This window comes from Oncorhynchus masou, chromosome 1, assembly GCF_036934945.1.
Source record: "Oncorhynchus masou masou isolate Uvic2021 chromosome 1, UVic_Omas_1.1, whole genome shotgun sequence".
NCBI classification, from domain to species: Eukaryota; Metazoa; Chordata; class Actinopteri; order Salmoniformes; family Salmonidae; genus Oncorhynchus; species Oncorhynchus masou.
In genome coordinates, this window is record NC_088212.1 from 22,597,034 (window position 1) to 22,617,309 (window position 20,276).

Below are 20,276 nucleotides of genomic sequence, written 5' to 3' on the forward strand. Positions count from 1 at the left end.
CTTCTCCCTGAAAGGCCTTCTGGGTAACCCGATCTGTTCCCCTGAGTACTGGAAGCCCAGCACGTTTGGAGGCCAGACAGGCTTTGATATAGTCAACTCAGCCTCGCTGGAGAGACTGGTGTGTCTGAACACTAAGTGGTGTCCTTACGTAGCCTTTAGTGTGCCTCCAGCTGGGCAGGAGCCACCGCCAAGGAAACCGTCCACTGAACTGTAGCTATAGTGAGTTTACTGTAATCCATGGTTACGTTAGTGTTGTATGGTATTATTGTAATGCCCTTGCCCACCTTTGATGCCTGTACTGTATATTGTGTTTACAATGCAAGGACTGCATTTATGAATCATCACCAAGTTCCCTATGTATGTTGTATTTTGTGAACATGAAAAGTAGCCTGGATTAAAAACTCATAAAATAGTGAAATAGTTTGTAATAAGATTTATTTGATATTAATTTAGGTGTACATCCATAATGATCTCGTTATGGTCATTGATTTAACATTATTTTTGCAAAAAGGTAGAAATGAAAATCACATTGGAAACTGTATAACAGAATATTGTCAAATGAAGTACAGCAGTGTTATTGTTGGCCATTCTTGAGTAAATAAAACATCTATTTGATACAGTACTGTGTTTGTTTTACTTCACAGTATGTGAATGTTAGATCTGTTTCAAATAACTTTAATATTTTTAGTTGCTATTTTATCACCCATACAAAGGTAACAAGATCACTAAAGATTGATATTTTTATACACCAAAATAAATATGTAATATTACAAAATAAAAACCTTTGTTTACGATCACTTCTGTTGACATTGTCACTGTTAGAACAATTGATACTGTACATGTTGTTGAAACAAATACAATGATAAAACAGAATTCTAAATTGTTACACAGTAATGTCTGAGGGATGAATTCATGGTGGTAGAAAAGGAAATTCATGAAATTGAGACATTTCACTGAACATAAAGTTAACTGATCCAGATAATGAACACACAAAATCACTGATCATCTCAATTTTGGGTCCGCTGGGTCTCAGTTGGGACTTAAGCCCTGTTGTCATAACATCTTCCTTTGGTTTCAGCACAGAAGTAACAGTCTATGGCCCAACAGAGAGGGGGGTTACCTGAATAGGAAGTGTACAGCAACAAAGATTGCAATATTTTGTACACCGCTGTCTTCTCCTTGGCTTTTTTCATTGTAGAATATACAACTGATAAAAATGTATTTGCCACATTCAAACTAGTTTCTGAAGTATATAAATATAATGGACATGTACACAACACGATATAGTCCGTAGAGTCAGAAAACATGGCATGTAGAGGATTATGGATGCAGTTCATACTTTTTGCCTATATTACATTGTTTTTGCTTCCTATGAATGCATTCTTTTAGGCCTAAAGAACCATTATGTAACTGACATTTGTAATACACATTGAAGCCATAATACATTGTTTCCCTATTCAAAGGTTTCAGTAGTAAGAAAATAGAAAACTGAGCAGAAATAATGTATATGAATAAATTATTCTCATGATTTTTCTTTGCGAAGGACAGAAACAGAATACATTGACATTACTTTGTTATTGGCACATTTGTAGCTGACTGGTACAGTATGTGTAGAGCATTTAGGTTGATTAAAGGCATCAGAGTAAAGGCAGTTGTCCTATAGTCTTCAGTGGATGGTTCCAGAATCCAGATGGATCCCTCACACACACATTCTCCTCACCACCGTCAGAACAAGACAGTTGAAATGTGAAGACGACCAACAATCCAGCCAAACTCTCCAGTGGAGACTAATGGCAACATCTGTGTTGGAATAATCTCTCCATCTGCCTTTCCCTCTATATCTAGTTACTTACTCTGGCGCACGGTAGGAGCCGATTGGTCATGCTCCTGACTGTGGGCCAATTGGGAGCTGAGCTGGGGCCCTGGTGCAGTAGCGGTGGTAGCATTGATCTGGGTGACGGCTGCCACTGTCGTGGTGGTGGAAGCAGGGGCTGCTGGGTAGAAGTGGACATCAACGGCCACGGTGGTAAGGCCCAGGGAGATGCAGTGGGAGAGGAGGAGGGGGGCATTACTGTGGCAGATGCTGACACTGTGGCGGACCGGTGTGGCATAGGGCTCAGCTGTCTGGAGGGTCAGGGAGGAGCGCAGGCTTTCCTCACGCACAGGAGGTGGGGAAGGAGAGAGAGAGGGGGGATGGGGTAGGATTTCTTGGCCCTGGCATTGTCCGTATTCTACTCCTCCGCCCCCCCAGTCCTCCATACACTGCAGCTGGATGCTGGGGTGAGACAGGCTGCATTCCTTCTCTTCATCCAGGAAGTGGTCAACCTGAAGTGGAGAGGATCCAGACAGCTGCTGTAACTGAATTTGTAATATATTGGTATGGTAATGTGTGGGAAATGTTATATTTGACCCAATTTTACATATTCATGCACGCACACACACACACACACTGACCTGTGTGTCTTCGCTGGGCTCAAGATAGGTCTCTGCTATGAACGAGTGTTCTGGAGTGTGCGGGGGCTGTGTCTCATCAGAGGCTGGGTCTATCATCACAGTGACTGGGCTGGGGGCAGGAGGCCTGGCGCGTGTATCTGATGTGTTGGGGCTTTGTTCAATCACAGCCACCAAATCATCATCCTCAAATGCCCTTTCAGAACAGAGGATACATATACTTAATATTAGCCATTAGGGAAAGTACGGTCCTATTTTCATAGAGATATCCTCCACAACAGAAACAATAGCGCTGAAACAAGTCACCTGTTCTCATAGGTCCTCCCAGTGTCCAGACGTTCAGCATGTCTGCATGGGACGCCCAGGTTCCTGGGAACTGTGGAAGACAAGGCTAATGGGATTCAATAAGAGAAATTAATATTTCCACTTCTGACTCAATGCAGGGTTTAAATCACATACAGAATCTTGGGAATAAGCAAAACAATTTTGATATTTTTTATAGGGGTTCCCACATTCCTAGGGGGTGCCCTGGTTTGTTATGAGAGTGTCTTGTCTTAAGAGTATTTTAAACAATGAGTACAGTATGCCAAAGGGTGGACAATAGGAGGAAGTTACAGTGAGCTAAACAGGCCCACTGACTTCTAATAGCGGGGGCAGGCTCGTTCTTCTGGACCAGGGAGTAGAAGGCCATGGTGATGAAGATGAAGGCCATAGACACACCCACTCCCACCACGATGGGGATGTCATGTTTCTCCAGCACTGGAAGCCACGGAGGAGGAGGCTTTACTCTGGGGGAGGAGAGAGAGGGAATGAGACAGAGCGAGAGAGAGTGTTCAATTATTCTCATTGTTAATGGTGATTATAATTGTCTGAAGATCCAAATACAGTATGTAAAAGACAGACTTTGGATATTTGGAGGTTCAGTTGTGAAGTACATTTCTCTTGCAACATTATCCAATCAAAAATCATTAGGAACATAACCAAGTCATGGTCTCATCATGCAGAACGTTAGGTCGTTACAGTCAACAGAATAATACGCCCAAGTGCATGTCGTAACTTGTGCAACTATGTAAGCAAGATAAAGTGATAGCAGCTGTGGTGGAGTTTCATCTGGAGTTTAAGCCTGTCAGCCCCAGATAGATAAAAGCTGCTTACCGGTATCTACAATCTTCACCAAACCAAATCCGGACATCTTTTGCAGATCATTATCTATTTTAAGAAATTCAGGTCTTGAAAGTTCTTGCATTGATTAAGCCTTGTTGTTGAATTCCATTACTTAAACATTGAGTATTATATTTTGCTTTTCTAAAATAAATGTATGTACAGTGTAAGCAGAGACAGTGGAAACTATCTACTGTATGATGCAAGGCAGGGATCATCAACTAGATTCAGTTGTGGCCCGATTTTTACTTGAGCGGATGGTCATGGGGCTGGAACATAATCACAAATATTATGTAGACTGCAAATTGACCGCAAGAAGCCCAAACAGATATAATACTTGCCTAAACCATTTCAAACCTTGCTTAAATTTGTAAACAGTCACATATATCTCTCTATTACGCGTGGGAATACTTTGGGAAAAATGTTCCAAATTAAAATCACTTGGAACTGATTTGATGATGTTTTTACAGTCTTTTATGCGCAACAATAAAAAGTCCCCTCCGTCTCCCTCCTCCTGTCTCTGTACCGCATGGTGCCCTACCTGGGGTCCTCATTGGTCCTCATGGGGGACTGAGAGGTGTTCCTCTTCAGCCACTCTGTGGGCTCTGTGTCATTGGGCCTGGTTGGTTTGGCTGGATGAGCTGGGTTAGCAGGCTGGCTCGTGTTCTGCTGCAGGGGGTCTGGGGTGGAGGCATAGGGGGCACTAGGGCCCTGGGGGTCAGGGGTGGGGGGTGTGGTGATCAAGTCAGGAAGATGGGTGTTTGAGCCTGAAGGCTGGGTGAGGAGATCTGTATGCTGGGTTTGTGTAGGTTCATGCTGGGTTGGTGATGGTTGAGGCTGAGTTTTGGATGGTTGGGTCTGGGTTTGTGAGCGTGAAAACAGGGTGATGGTGCTAGGATCCTGTGGGTCTGAAGGATTACTTTGAGGTACAGGATGGTGGGTTTGAGTGATTGAGTCGGGAGCATGCAGGCTGTGAATGAGTAGAGACTGAGTCAAAGGTTCTTTGGGCTGGGTAAGAGAATCAGGACGCTGGGTAAAGGGATCAGACGGGTGGCTGGGAGAGTCTGGAAGCTGCGGGAGTGAGACCAGAGACTGGGTAAATCTGCCAATGTGGTTTAGAGGATTGATTGGTTGCTCAGTGACTTGACGCTGGATATGCATGACTGATGGCTGGTTGTGGAGGCTTTGGGATATGGACTGTGTTAATGGAGATTGGCTATCTGGGAATAAAACCTGTCGTTGTGTCACTGGGGGTGGGTTGTGTGTTAATGTTGGCTGGTTAGGTATTATTTGAATCTGAGTGAGTGAGATGACTCTATGAGTTACTGAAGGCTGTGTGAGTAAGTCTAAGGGTTCAAATAGAGGTGGAGGTAGGGGTTGTAGCACTGGATGCTGGATCTGTGTGACTGGGGACTGGGTTGGATTGGCCGAGGCCAGGTCCAATGGGAGCAGAGAGTGAAGGTCAGGTGGAACCAGCAGTCCTGTTTGTCCTCTGTAGAGACCTGTTTGTCCTAAAGCTGTCTGCCTGAGAGACGAGAGCAGTCGTAGAGTGTCAGGAGTAGACACTTGGGGGATGTTATTGCTTGAGTCTCTTTGAGTTGCTCGGACTGCAAATAGAAAATAATGGTATCAAACAAAACAATGCATGCTAGTAGAACCAAGAAAACCACTGCTTTCTTTGGGTTTCTAGGCTCAATAGCTGACTGTATAAAGTTGATGTCAAAGAGTGTGATTCAAAATATAAAGAATGCACATTACATTAAAAAAAAGTCAAATATTGTTTTGGCAAGTAAATACAGCAAAGGGTAGTTAGTACAAGGATGTGCCTGCACTGCATTCTACAGTTGATGTTTTTGTCTGTACACACCTGTGCTTCCTCCCTGTTGGGAGACATGTGAGTGGGTCATCTCAGAATGCTGAACTAGACTCAGGTCATTACTGGACAGGGGAGTTCTCTGCTCTGCTTCAGTCTTTGGAACCTGCAATTTGTGAAAAGATGTTTGTCAGATTCATGAAATTTGGCATTGATAAAATGCATAACACACTGAGCCACTGAAAGACGTTTTAAATAATGACACAACTGAAGAGAGACACAAAGATGTGACTCGGGATGTTAGACTTGTCTACTACTGATTATGGTAAACAATTCAGCAGACAAGCGATAGACTTCCACACCAACCTCATTATTACTCACTGCAGATACAATCTGTCTATGCTGCCTTTCTCTATCAGCTGGGTCATCTTCAGCTTAAGATAGAGAAGAAAATGATGAGCATATTTGAATACAGGTCCCATAGAGTAACGACTTTTCAAAACTATTTGAATTCAGATCTCAGAATGCCTACTTTTTCAAAACGATTTGAATACAGATCCCAGAAGTAACTATTTTTTTAACTATTTAAATACAGATCTCAGAAACTATTTGAATAGAGATCCCAGAAGTAACTACTTTTTAAACTATTTGAATACAGATCTGAGAAAGCAACTACTTAAAATATATATTTTAATACAGATCTCAGGAAGTAACTACTTTTCAGAAACTATTGGATTGGCTGCCTTCAACTACTGGTAGGGCTGCATCTGGAACTGCGTGTTGAAGATCGAAATAAAATAAATAGAGCACAAACAATCTCCTGTATTATTCCAATCCATTTTACAGCCTCTTCCCCCTCCTTGATCGCCTTTGGCTGGTCACTGGTGTAGCCTACTCCCTTCATGTCGTACACAAAACTTTTCGAACTATTGCATTCCATGCCTCAGAAAAGCATACGCGCGATGTCATGTTATTTTTTTCAGGTGGGGAGTAGGCTACATGCAGCTATTTACATGTTTTACACAAAAAAATATTATTGACATGTATTTTTACTTTTCCGGATAAGTTAAATGCTTGGCTGCCTATAACGTTCGGCTGTCCAGAGGTAGAAGGGGGTGGGTAAAGACCGAAATGTGAAGGGAGGGGAGGGTGAGCAGCAGCTACGTTACGCCTATTTCACATCGACATTGAAATTGCATTTTGGTAAACCAGAAGTACATTCATTTCCAATGGAACGCTGCGTTTGCCTTGCAGCATTGCCCAGCAGAGGCAGTTGCAGTGCGTTATGAGTGGTGCATACATTGGATTTATCGTCGTATGCGTCAAACTGTATGCATAGCCGAATTGAAAGAAGGTGAATGTTGAACTTTTGTTGCTCACATCTCCAGTCGATGCTGAGTACCATTTTGCGCAAGAATGCTATCGGTGTGATCAAGGCTCGAGAAACAAATGTGTGCGTAAAATAACGCATGTGCAGAATGTGACCCAGATCTTTCCTCTTGATATTTTTTTCCCCCGTTTAAAAAAAAAATCTTACCTCTTGATCACACCGACTGCTTTATTGCGCAAAATGTTATGTATACCTGTATTCTGCTACCATTAAGGTCAAATCCAATGTATGCACTTGCCAATGCAATGCAATGCTGGCAAGGCAAACGCAACATTCCATTGGAAATGAATGTACTTTTGGTGTACCAAAATGTAAAGATGATAGGTGTGGAGGTGTGATAGAAGCATTAGCTTTGAGAAATCGGTTTCAGGAGGGGCGGGGTGGGGCGAAAACGATTTATCTGTAGCAACATCCTAAATTTTACGATACCTGAAAATACTGAAGAGAAATTCAAAGCCAATTGCAAACAGATTAGTATTAGTATGTTGTTCCATAATACTTTGGTAATTGCATAGCAATGCGCTGAGAGTTTTTGTAACTACTGTACACAAGAGGAAAAGTGATTCACTATATTGCAATTTCCAAAGTCCTATGTAACAACAATGTTGCTATTGTAATAATCAAAGTTACTACACATGTATAAGAAGTTGATGTCAAGTGTATTACCTTATGTCTCACTCATTTATGAATATATATATTTGTTAGTCATTTTGAAGCTGCAAAAGTGTTCTACTTTAATGTTGAGGTAATATCATAAAGACATGGTTAAACCAGAGATGGTGAGGGTGGCTCTTCTCTGCTGTCGTCCCACTATGTTCTCAGCGGTACAGTGATAGTCCCCTGCATCAGACACCTGAACACTGGAGATATGCAGAGCCCCCTCATCTGCACACACATGAAGGCACAGTCACACATTCACCAAAGCTCTCATTATTCTCCTTACCACCGATCTCATCTCTTCAGATCTGTAAAGACTAGTAGAATGGATTTATGCCATCGTAAAGGAAAGTGGTAGGGTATCTTTCTTGGCAGGTGTAAGTTTTATTTAAAATGTGACTAGCTCACCATCTACATTCCTCTCCAGGGTTGGGGTGCTGGAGTGTCCCCTGGTCCAGGTGTACCTGATGGGGAGGTCCCCCACTGCCCTGCATGGCAGGACCACATAGGACCCCTCTGAGCTGCTCACTGCCCCAAGGAAAGACACTATGATGGGGCTTACTAAGCCAGAGAGTGGGGGGGAGAGAGAGAGAGAGCACCACATTGTCTCAATACATTCAGATACTAAGCACCTTAATCACACCTGAGCTTCACTTCCGGCTAATGTGATGAAGTTAACTTTGTTGTCCATACATGGGATATAGGCCAAGATTTGTAGCATGATCAAAAGTACTCGGCTCTATTAAGGCATCCAGACATCCATTATACACACACTTCTATAGTATATCATCAAACAGAATGTGTGTACTGTACAGGGGAAGGTAAGTTACCAGCGACACGTAACATAGCTGTTCTCCGGTCATGCCCCACAGTGTTGGAGGCTTCACAAGTGTACGTGCCCTCATCATAGCTCCTGACAGACAGGATGTAGAGGGTAGTGTTTCTCACGCTGAGAACAGAGAAGCTTGTCATTCATTACTACAAGAAGGTTAGTGGTCTGCAAGCTAACGGTTCCTGACAGATTGGTTGATTACGCCAAATACTTCCTCTAGTGATCAGTAACACAAGACTGTGTTCGCCCACTGAGCTAAAGCCTCACAGAACCACCTCTGTTACACTGAACTTACCCCACAGCGATCTTGCCACCAGTCTGAATGGAGTGTCCCTGTTTGGACCAGACAATGGAGGGGAGGGGCTGTCCCCAGACCTGGCACTGGAACACCACCTGGGCCCCTACAGGGACTGTCACCACTTGTGGCCACAGCCTCACCGAGGGAGATGCTGGTGGTCAGGGGGTGAAGGAAGAATAGGCTGGTTAGCTTGTTGCTTCTGTACCTAAGGAAGTATATCTCAGATAATTAACTGTGTCTTTGATTATGATTGCAAGTGTATTTGTATGAATATTAACGTGCTGTATCAGGTATCATCCTGAATATCTCTTATACAGACACATGGCTAGACAATAATAAGCCTACATCCTGTTTGATGTCATACAGTATCTACCCAGAACGGTCAGTCTGGCAGCTCTGGAGGTCACAGATCTGTACAGGTGGACATTGGATGCTCTGCAGAAGTAGACTCCACTGTCTGTGTCATAGACACTGGAGAAACAAGCAGTTAATTACAGCTTGAAACTGTCTGGTTTCACTGGAGGATTACCATCATACAGAAAAATAATCTAGTCATAAACTAGACACACTGTATACACACACACACTGTACACACACACCTGTGGAAGATGAGGTCTCCACTAGGCCTGACAGTGAAGTGTGTCTTGGGAGCGAGGAGGCGGTTGTTTTTGAACCAGGACACTGTTGTTGGAGGTCTGCTGTAGGGGGGTCTACAAACCAGAGTAACAGACTCCCCCATCCTCACAGACTTGTTGGTAGGCTGCTGGACAAAGGTCCACCCCATCACTGTGGAGAGGGAGGGAAGTACTGTATGTCAGTAAAGGGGCTAGTATAGATATGATATTTGGGTTTGATTGACAACAACCAGAGCACCTGCTGGAAGGAGAAAGGCAGTCTTAGACCTGACTGTCTCCCTCTTGTTCCTGGCCTCACAGTGGTAGGAACCCTCATCATCCCCAGACACGTTCCTGGGGATAAAGGGCACAGCACAGCACACACATTAATGTCACTTTTGTTATCGCTGCTTGCTTTTTACATTTGATTTAAAGGTAAACAACTTTTATAATGTCTTAATGTCCTCAAGATCTCACTTGAAAACAAGCAGCTGTCCCTTGTTCTGCAGACTCAAGCCAGAGTTGTTCACAAGGAGATGGCTGTCTTTGAACCATTGCACTGTGGGAGGCGGTAAGCCTCGGACAACACAGCGCATGGAGGCCTCCGTCTCTATGGCAACTGTGATGTTGTCAGGGCCCTGAGTGATCTGCAGCCTTGTAGGGACTCCTGCAGAGCAACAGAAAAACATGGGGGTGTGCCTCAATACTATATAGTGGCTTTCTTTCCTAAATTCAGTTTCCTCATGTTTAGTTGCCCTACTTTAGTCAACCTTGATTTAGCATACAGCATATGATTTGGATCAGTTACAGGAATGATGTATACATTGATACAGTAGTGTTAAGTAAATGCATCAAAAAAAGAAATGTCCCTTTTTCAGGACACTGTCTTTCAAAGATAATTAGTACAAATCCAAATAACTTCACAGATCTTCATTGTAAAGGGTTTAAACACTGTTTCCCATGCTTGTTCAATAAAACATAGACAATTAATGAACATGCACCTGTGGAACGGTCGTTAAGACACTAACAGCTTACAGATGGTAGGCAATTAATGTTACAGTTATGAAAACTTAGGACACTAAAGAGGCCTTTCTACTGACTGAACAACACCAAAAGAAAGATTCCCAGGGTCCCTGCGTGAACGTGCCTTAGTCATGCTGCAAGGAGGCATGAGGATTGCAGATGTGGCCAGGGCAATAAATTGCAATGTCCGTACTGTGAGATGCCTAAGGCCCATACAGGGAGACAGGGTGGACAGCTGATCATCCTCACAGTGGCAGATCACGTGTAACAACTCCTGCATAGGATCGGTACATCTGAAAATCACACCTGTGAGACAGGTACAGGATGGCAACAACAACTGCCCGAGTTACACCAGGAATGCACAATCCCTCCATCAGTGTCCACAATAGGCTGAGCAAGGATGGATTGAGGGATCGTAGGCTTGGTGTAAAGAAGGTCCTCACCAGACATCACCGGCAACAACGTTGCCTATGGCCACAAACCCACCGTCGCTGGACCAGAGAGGACTGGCAAAAAGTGCTCTTAACTGGCGAGCTGCAGTTTTGTCTCACCAGGGGTGATGGTCGGATTCGCGTTTATCGTCGAAGGAATAAACGTTACACCGAGGCCTGTACTCTGGAGCAGGATCGATTTGGAGGTGGAGGGTCCGTCATGGTCTGGGGCGGTGTGTCACAGCATCATCGGACTGAAATTGTTGTCATTGCAAGCAATCTCCTCTAGCATGACAATGCCACCAGCCATACTGCTCGTTCTGTGTGTGATTTCCTGCAAGACAGGAATGTCAGTGTTCTGCCAAGGCCAGTGAAGAGCCCGGATCGCAATCTCATTGAGCACGTCTGGGACCTGTTGGATCGGAGGGTGAGGGCTGGGGCCATTCCCTCCAGAAATGTCCGGGAACTTGCAGGTGTCTTGGTGGAAGAGTGGGGTAACATCTCACACCAAGAACTGGCAAATCTGGTGCAGTCCATGAGGAGTGATGCACTGCAGTACTTAATGCAGCTGGTAGCCACACCAGATACTGACTGTTACTTTTGATTTTGACCCCCCCTTTGTTCAGGGACACATTACTCCATTTCTAATAGTTACATGTCTGTGGAACGTGTTCAGTTTATGTCTCAGGTGTTGAATCTTGTTATGTTCATACAAATATTTACACATGTTAAGTCTGCTGAAAATAAACGCAGTTGACAGTGAGAGGACGTTTCTTTTTTTGCTTAGTTTACTTAAGTAAAAATACTTAAAAGTTCTACTTAAGTCATTTTTAGGGGTATCTGTACTTTACTAAGCCAAGGCTTTCGACTCTGTCAATCACCACATTCTTATCGGCAGACTCAATAGCCTCGGTTTCTCAAATGACTGCCTCACCTGGTTCACCAACTACTTCTGTGACAGAGTTCAGTGTGTCAAATCGGAGGGCCTGTTGTCCAGACCTCTGGCAGTCTCTATGGGGGAGCCACAGGGTTCAATCCTCAGGCTGACTCTTTTCTCTGTATACATCAATGATGTCGCTCTTGCTGCTGGTGATTCTCTAATCCACCTCTACGCATACGACACCATTCTGTATACTTCTGGCCCATCTTTGGACACTGTGTTAACTAACCTCCAGACAATCTTCAATGCCATACAACTCTCCTTCCGTGGCCTCCAACTGCTCGCTGCCCACACCTGCCCGCCCGTCCAGCATCACTACTCTGGCCGGTTCTGACTTACAATATGTGGACAACTACAAATACCTAGGTGTCTGGTTAGACTGTAAACTCTCCTTCCAGACTCACATTAAGCATCTCCAATCCAAAGTTAAATCTAGAATCACTCATGCTGCCAAACATACCCTCGTAAAATGGACTATCCTACCGATCCTTGACTTTGGCGATGTCATTTACAAAATAGCCTCCAACACTCTACTCAACAAATTGGATGCAGTCTATCACAGTGCCATTAGTTTTGTCACCAAAGCCCCATATACTACCCACCACTGCGACCTGTATGCTCTCGTTGGCTGGCCCTCGCCTCATACTCGTCGCCAAACCCACTGGCTCCAGGTCATCTACAAGTCTCTGTTAGGTAAGCCCCGCCTTATCTCAGCTCACTGGTCACCATAGCAGCACCCACCTGTAGCACACGCTCCAGCAGGTATATCTCACTGGTCACCCCCAAAGCCAATTCCTTCTTTGGCCGCCTCTCCTTCCAGTTCTCTGCTGCCAATGACTGGAACAAACTGCAAAAATCTCTGAAGCTGGAGACTCTTACCTCCCTCACTAACTTTAAGCACCAGCTGTCAGAGCAGCTCACAGATCACTGCACCTGTACATAGCTCATCTGTAAATAGCCCATCCAATCTACCTCGTCCCCATACTGTATTTATGTATTTATTTATTTATCTTGGTCCTTTGCACCCCAGTATCTCAACTTGCACATTCATCCTCTGCACATCCTACCATTCCAGTGTTTAATTGCTATATTGTAATTACTTTGCCACCATGGCCTATTTATTGTATATATATATATATATATATATATATATATATATATATATATATATATATATATATATATATATATATATATTATATACATTATATATATATTTTCCTACTGTATTATTGATTGTATGTTTTGTTTATTCCATGTGTAACACTGTGTTGTTGTATGTGTCGAACTGCTTTGCTTTATCTTGGCCAGGTCGCAGTTGCAAATGAGAACTTGTTCTCAACTAGCCTACCTTGTTAAATAAAGGTGAAATAAAGGTGAAATCTTTACCTTCATAGTTAGACAATTGTGTACTGTTTCCACCACTGCTTTCATACAGGATACAGAAACAGACCGACCTCAACACTAGTTCCGTCATCCATGCTGTTCTAAGAGGACAGGACAGGGCAGACAGAAGGGATAGGGAGTAGGGGAGAGGCGGTGCATTGTCTCACCTTGTACTGTGAGTGTAGCTGCCTTGCTTTCCCGGCTGGTGTTCAGTAAGGTGTTGTGTGTGACACAGACATATTCCCCGTCGTCCTCTATTGAGACATTAGAGAGGTGAAGAGTGCCTGTGGTCTTCCTCTGGTTACCCCCTCCATATTGACCCTGGAGAAACACACTTTGTATTTAAACTTACACAGCCACACACAATCAAATGTACATACACAAAGACATAAAAATGGACATGCGATCAAATCCATACAATACATGCAAAGCCTAATGCATTAGATACTTGAATCTGAGCGCCTTTGGTGAAGAGTGTGTTGTCTTTGAGCCAGGTGATGTGTGCTGGGGGGGAGCTGTCCCCTGAGACACACTGGAGGAACACTGGCCGACCCTCACTGACTGTCTGAGACTGAGGACTGAAGAACACCACCTCCAGGTCTACACACAAAGACACACAGTATCAAACAAAGAATCCAATGTATCTATGTTTTTCTCAATTCCGAGACAGATTTCACAAAAAAGCCAGATAATATGTTTATTATAGCTAATGCATTGTATTATTTCAGCAGAAGCATATAGAAGAGTTGAGAAGGCCAACTAACCAGCTTCCATCACTTGGACAACAGTCATGATGTGTTTGGCTCCAATGCCTGCACTACAGACATATCTCCCCAGGTCCCCCTCTCTCAGCTGGGGGAAGAACAGAGATCCGTTGGCCAATTGGTGGATCCCTCTGCCAGGACCAGGAGTTAATGCTGCTGGCTCTCCACTGGCCCTCTCCCATCTAACAGACAGTTCCCCCTGGCTGCTGGAGTCATACACTGCACAGTACAGTGTGAGGGGAGCGCCCAGTACACCAACACCATCCTCTGGATGGGTGGAGAACACTGAACACAGACACAAGTGTGAGATACAAACCGGAGAGAGAGAGAACAGGAGGCAAATTGACAAACTGTATTCTGAAACTTCCCTATTAAAAGGGTTGATCCTATAAGTTATGTTAAGTAAGACATGAGACCCAGTCAGTCTAATTGTCAGTATCTTGTCATAGGAAAGAATACAGAAATGATCAGTGCACCAGTTAGGAACCTACATTGCTAGTTATGTATAGTAAAAGTAATACTTTACTTCAAAACATTAATGTTAGATGCAATCATTGACAGTGAAGTACCCAGCAAAAGTGAGTATTGTTTTGAGTTATTACTCTACAGAATAAAATAGAAAAACACAAGAGGATTCAATAACATTAATATATGAATTTACAAAAAATCTAATGATTGAATATGTTCCTAAACATCCAGTCTACCTGAGGACTGAGAGAAATCACAGATTACAGTGTGGTGTGAAGCTGCATGTTGCTAGGAGACAGAGGAAGCTGAAGCAGGTTTTTTTTAAAGCCTTTTGTCACATTATACATGGGGTATGGAAATCAGCATTGGGACTATTTAGAAAAACTGGTCTCGATCATTGCAGAAATCATGATAGAATTTAATTGATACATAATTATCTCGTAGTATTAGTGTTGCAATTCATAAAGGTGGACCTATCTCTAATGAAAACATTGTTCTGTAAGTGTCATTAATGATATGACGAGAAACAAATCACCAGTATTATGCAATAATTGTGCAGCAACCAGTCTATGCATTAATTATGGATACAATCATTAGGGAACACCAAGTTCATGACCACATTTGGCCCCACTCTTTAACATTAAACGGAATTAACAGCAAAAAAAGGGAGAGCATACATACTGTAAACCCAGTATTTAGTTTGCCTCTCACTCACCCAGGTCAGACAGGGCTGGTTGACCATGAAGAGAGCAGGAGAGAATGAGCAGCCAAAGGTGAGAGGTCACTGGAGGGGAACTGCAGACAAACATAGACTCGAGCATCTTACTGCAGGGCTCCACCTGACACTGAGGTCCAGAGAGGCTCATCCATGGCACCAGCAGTGTACGTGTCCTGAGAAACATTGTGCCCATCATCTTATATAAGTAGGTTTAAAAAAGGTAGCTTGGATGTTTGACCAGTTCAATCAGGGGCCTAGTTTATTTCATATTTTCCCTGTGTTGTTTGCAATTATTAATCTCATTGTGGATTTATTATAGTGCGTAACTAATAATATTTTACATCCAAAGGGGTTGCCAATTGTGTTGCACTACTGCAGATCTTCTGTGCATGTACATGTGTGCATGCATTTTCTCAGTGCTCTATGTAATATATGAAAGAACTCACTTAGCACCACTCTCTGTCTCTCTCTGTATGATACCTATTTTGGTTGTGTGTTTCAGTGGCACCGCGATGGCAGTGGAGCATTGTCTGTTACTAGCCTCTTTACTCTCTTCAATGGGCCAGCCACTTCATCCTCCAGTTCAGCAGCAGCAGCCCCTCCACTCAATGAAGGTGACATGAAAAGGACTGCGGAGCTTTGTACTGTGAAGATCAGTTATCATCAGACCCCCTGGAAGAAAGCTGCCTGTCTGATCACATGGGCTTTCATGCTCGGCCCAACATGTCCATGTAAGGATAGAATGACTATGTGATGTGACAGTTTGTGCTCATAGAGGCATGTGTTTCACGCACATGAACATTGATTTTAAAAGTATGGAAACATACAACACCAAAGGCAACAAAGCTTACACTTCAATTTCCAATCAATGTAAATATTTGAAGTAGACGCCTAACAATTCGACACTAGTTTAAGTGTAACAGTGCAGGCAGTGTGGACACAGAAAACTTAACTTAGAGGCGATGTCCGTGCCCCCAAATAAAATTAATTAGCATAATAACTAAAAATCTAAAAAGAATCCGTCAGTTTAAGCTAGAGATATATTTTGCATTGAATGCATCTCAATCTGCGGTGAAAGGTGACAGATAGGAGCAGTGTCTGTCAGACCATGAATTGTCCTGAAAATCAGTCTCCTCACAAAATCGTCTGTAGCGTCCAAGTTTGTAGGTCTGGCCTACAATCTACACTGAACAAAACTATAAACGCAACAACAACAAAAAAATTCAAAGATTTGACTGAGTTACAGTTCATATAACGAAATCAATCAAATGAAATAAATTAATTTGGCCCTAATCTATGAATTTCACATGACTGGGAATACAGATACCTTTTTAAAAAAGTAGGGACGTGGATCAGAAAACCAGTCAGTATCTGGTGAGACCACTATTTGACTCATGCAGCACGGCAGATTTCCTTTGCATAGAGTTGATCAGGCTGTTGATTGTGGCCTGAGGAATGTTGTCCCACTCCTCTTCAATGGCTGTGTGAAGTTGCTGGATATTAGCTGGAACACGCTGTCATACACATCGATCCAGAGCATCCCAAACATGCTCCCGGGGTGACATGTCTGGTGAGTATACAGGCCATGGAAGAACTGGGACATTTTCAGATTCCAGGAATTGTGTACAGATCCTTGGGACATGAGGCAGTTCATTATTATGCTGAAACATGATGTGATGGTGGTGGATGAATGGCACAACAATGGGCGTCAGGATCTCGTCACGGTATCTCTGTGCATTCAAATTGCAATCGATAAAATGCAATTGTGTTAGTTGTCCATAGTTTATGCCTGCCCATACCATGACCCCTCAAATAAATGTTTCACAGAGTTCAAGTAACAGACACATCTCAAAATCAACTGTTTTGAGAACCAACCGCTGTGTCTTTGTGAGACGTAGAGTAGGTGAACTGATGATCTCCGCATGTGGTTCCCACCGTGAAGCATGGAGGTGTAATTGTGTGGGGTGCTTTGCTGGTGACACTGTCAGTGATTTATTTAGAATTCAAGGCACACTTAACCAGCATGGCTACCACAGCATTCTGCAGTGATACGCCATCCCATCTGGTTTGCTCTTAGTGGAACTATCATTTGTTTTTCAACAGGACAATGACCCAACACTTCTCCAGGTTAAGGGCTATTTGATCAAGAAGGAATGAGATGGTTTGGGATGATTTGGACCGCAGAGTGAAGGAAAAGCAGCCAACAAGTGCTCAGAATATGTGGGAACTCCTTCAAGACTGTTGGAAAAGCATTCTAGGTGAAGCTGGTTGAGAGAGTGTGCAAAGCTGTCATCAAGGCAAAGGGTGGCTACTTTGAAGAATCTCAAATATAAAATATATTTAGATTTTTTAAATTAAAATGAAATAAATCTTCTTCAGGCTAGGGTCCTTTTTTTCTCAATTTCCACCTGACTGGCATGCCCAAAGTAAACTGCCTGCTGCTCAGGCCCTGAAGCCAGGATATGCATATACTTGGGACCATTGGAAAGATGACACTTTGAGTTTGTAGAAATGTTAAAATAATGTAGGAGACTATAACACAATAGATATGGTAGGAGAAAATCCAAAGAAAAACCAACCAGAATTTTTTTTGAGAGAGAGCCCATGCTATTACAATGGAACGTATAGGGGCATTCTGAAATCTAGCTCTCAGGATGCAATTCCTATGGCTTCCACTGGATGTCAGCACTCAATGCTCAAGGTTTCAGGCTTGTTTCTTCAAAAACGAGTCAGAATAATGAGTTTTACTACAGGGACACAGACTTGGAAATTTATGAATGCTTGCGCGATGAAGAGGACACATACTTGCTAATATTGTTTTCCTATTGAACATACTTCTTTCCGTATGAAATATTATAGCTTAATGACATTTTTGGGTGTCTTAGGATTGGTTAGAAACATACTTTGACTTCTTGAAACAAATTTTAGGGGTAGATTTTCGGATTCCTATCTTGGCATGTTGAACGAGTGGATTACTCAAATCGATGGCGCCAACTAAACTGACTTTTTGGGATATAAAGAAGGATTTTATCTAACAAAACGACACTACATGTTATATCTGGGACGCTTTGGATGACAAATCAGAGGAAGATTTTCAAAAAGTCAGTGAATTTTAATCGCTATTTGTGAATTTATGAAACCTATGCCGGTGGGAAAATATTTTGATGTGGGGCGCCATCCTCAAACAATCACATGGCATGCTTTCACTGTAAAGCCTACTGTAAATCGGACAGTGCAGTTAGATTAACACAAATTTAAGCTTTAAACCAATATAAGACACTTGTATGTACCTAACTGTTTAATATCCATAATTTTTATGATTATTTATTTGAATTGCACTCCTTCCAGTTTCACCGCTAGCGGGACGCCTACCTTAAGTTAAGTTTTTTGGTTACTACATGATTCCAAATATGTTATTTGATGTCTTAGAATAATTTGTTAAACACTATGATTAAAGTGGTCCCATGGCCATGGACCCTGGCTGGTAGTGGAAGTGCTTGATAGTGGGCATGTGAATGGGCACTTATGTGCCTGACTCATCTGGCATGGGAAGCAGAGCCAGCAGTGGGTATGCTAACACACAGCTATCTAATGAGAGCCTGGGGGTGTGTGTTTGCTTTGCCTCACAGCAGACCATTTACCTCACAAGCAGTTTAGCAAGTCATTAAGATTGGATTTAACCTCTCACTCAAGCACTTAAATGCTCTCTCTCTTTTCCCTAAGATTTTCTTTGTTTTTGTTTCAGATGTCTTGCATTATTTGTCAGCAGCATTTTTATGTAAAAGAACACACATACTCCAATGAGACAGGCTCCCAAACCATCAAAATGCAATCAATTTGTTTTTGAATAATACATTATTTATGTGTAATATTGAAAACATACATAGATGCATGAAAATAATTCCAGTGCTTGTAAAAGGCCACTGCAACATTACCAAATGAATATGAAATGTAATTACCAGAAAAGCACAAACCCTCACTGTAATATTACAGTATATTTGAATGTAACTGCAACTAGCACTATTCTTACTGGAACTAACACTATAGCTTTAAACTATTCAAATGAATGACCAAATAAAATGCAGAAAGCATGCAAGTGTTACCTATTTTAGCAAAATAACTAAAATTACAAGACAACCTTTGCTTATGCTACTTATTTGCAAGTTATAGAAATATGAAATACAGTATTATGATGTATAAAGTAATATACTCTACCTTCATCCAGTAGATCTCTCCAGCTCTCTCCAGTCTGTGCAAACCCTCCGTTCGTCAGCTGCATATGCTTAGGTTCCAGGTGGAAAGGACAAGCCACGCTCACTTGTACGCACGCACACACACACACACACACACACAAACAGAAGAGCAGAGCATAATCCAATTATAGCCATAGTAAAGAACAAAACCACCTTCACACACATGAGAACAAGGAGATCCCAAATGTTCCACTTCCAACAGTATTATAACAAGCTTATTATCACGATACAATACTAAGTATTGTGTTTCTATTATTGTTCCCAGTGAAGGAGCACTGATGAGTTGTGAAAGAAGACATGCACAGATAATGAAAATTCATATTAATTATAACTCATGAATATGTTTAACCATTCAGTTCATGCCAAAACACATTATTTGAATCTACTATCAAGAAGAATATGGGGCATACAGTATGAATCAAATAAAATGTTATTTGGCACATGCGCTGAAAATACAATATGTGTAGACTTTACCCTGAAATGCTTACTATGCCTCGACCACTTCGACAGCATCATTGCATTTTGGTAAACCAGAAGTACATTCATTTCCAATGGAACGCTGCGTTTGTCTTGCAGCATTGCGATGCAGAGGCAGTTGCAGTGCCTTCTGTGTGGTGCATACATTGAATTTATCGAACTTATGCGTCAAACTGTATGCGTAGATGGCTTGATAGAAATGGTAGCAGATAGGGAATGTTGAACTTTTGTTTTCCACATATCCAGATGATGCTGCGTACCATTTTGCGCAACAACGCTGTAGGTGTGATCAAGGCGTTACAAGCCCTTTCTCAACATGGCAGAGTTAAAAAGTAAGAACAAAAAATTGCTAAATTAAAAAGGAAAGTAGTAACAAAATAAAATAACAATAACAAGGCTATGTACTGGTACTGAGTCAATGTGCATGGTGAAGAGGTAGTTGAGATAATTGAGGTAATATGTACATGTAGGTAGGGGTAAAAGTGACTCTGCACTCAGGACAGATCATAAACAGTAGCAGCAGCACATGTGAAGAGTGTGAAAGTGTGTCTATGTGTGAGTGTGTGTGACGTCAATATGTGTGTGTGTGTGTGTGTGTGT

At 42.5% G+C, this 20,276-nt stretch overlaps 2 protein-coding genes across 2 annotated transcripts in view; one reads left to right on the forward strand and one right to left on the reverse strand.

Annotated features, from left to right (window-relative positions):
• Positions 1-622, forward strand: part of LOC135539394 (prostaglandin G/H synthase 1-like) — a 59,975-nt gene extending 59,353 nt beyond the window's left edge. Inside the window, 1 exon segment of the mRNA XM_064965256.1 lies at positions 3-622. Coding sequence (XP_064821328.1) covers positions 3-214 — 212 coding nt within the window. The 3' untranslated portion in view covers positions 215-622.
• Positions 419-19,232, reverse strand: LOC135539386 (mucin-2). Its single transcript, XM_064965242.1, has 20 exons — positions 19,162-19,232; positions 14,944-15,119; positions 13,761-14,045; positions 13,445-13,596; positions 13,164-13,317; positions 9,694-9,883; positions 9,476-9,570; positions 9,202-9,388; positions 8,976-9,073; positions 8,600-8,753; positions 8,303-8,421; positions 7,881-8,033; positions 7,587-7,700; positions 5,792-5,859; positions 5,480-5,591; positions 4,154-5,219; positions 3,091-3,239; positions 2,758-2,842; positions 2,455-2,647; positions 419-2,325 (listed from the first exon to the last, which is right to left on the reverse strand). The coding sequence occupies exons 2-20, from the start codon at positions 15,092-15,094 to the stop codon at positions 1,846-1,848; spliced, it is 4,005 nt and encodes a 1,334-aa protein (XP_064821314.1). The 5' UTR covers positions 15,095-15,119; positions 19,162-19,232; the 3' UTR covers positions 419-1,845.
• Positions 19,233-20,276: the final 1,044 nt, after the last annotated feature.

Coding starts and splice junctions, on each gene's coding strand:
- LOC135539386 (XM_064965242.1), bottom strand. CDS start 15,094: ATGAGCCTCTCTGGACCTCAGTGTCAGGTGGAGCCCTGCAGTAAGATG. Junction 2,843..3,090: donor GCCTGCCCCCGCTATTAGAA/GTCAGTGGGCCT, acceptor GAATCCCATTAG/CCTTGTCTTCCACAGTTCCC. Junction 2,648..2,757: donor GGGAGGACCTATGAGAACAG/GTGACTTGTTTC, acceptor CTGTTCTGAAAG/GGCATTTGAGGATGATGATT.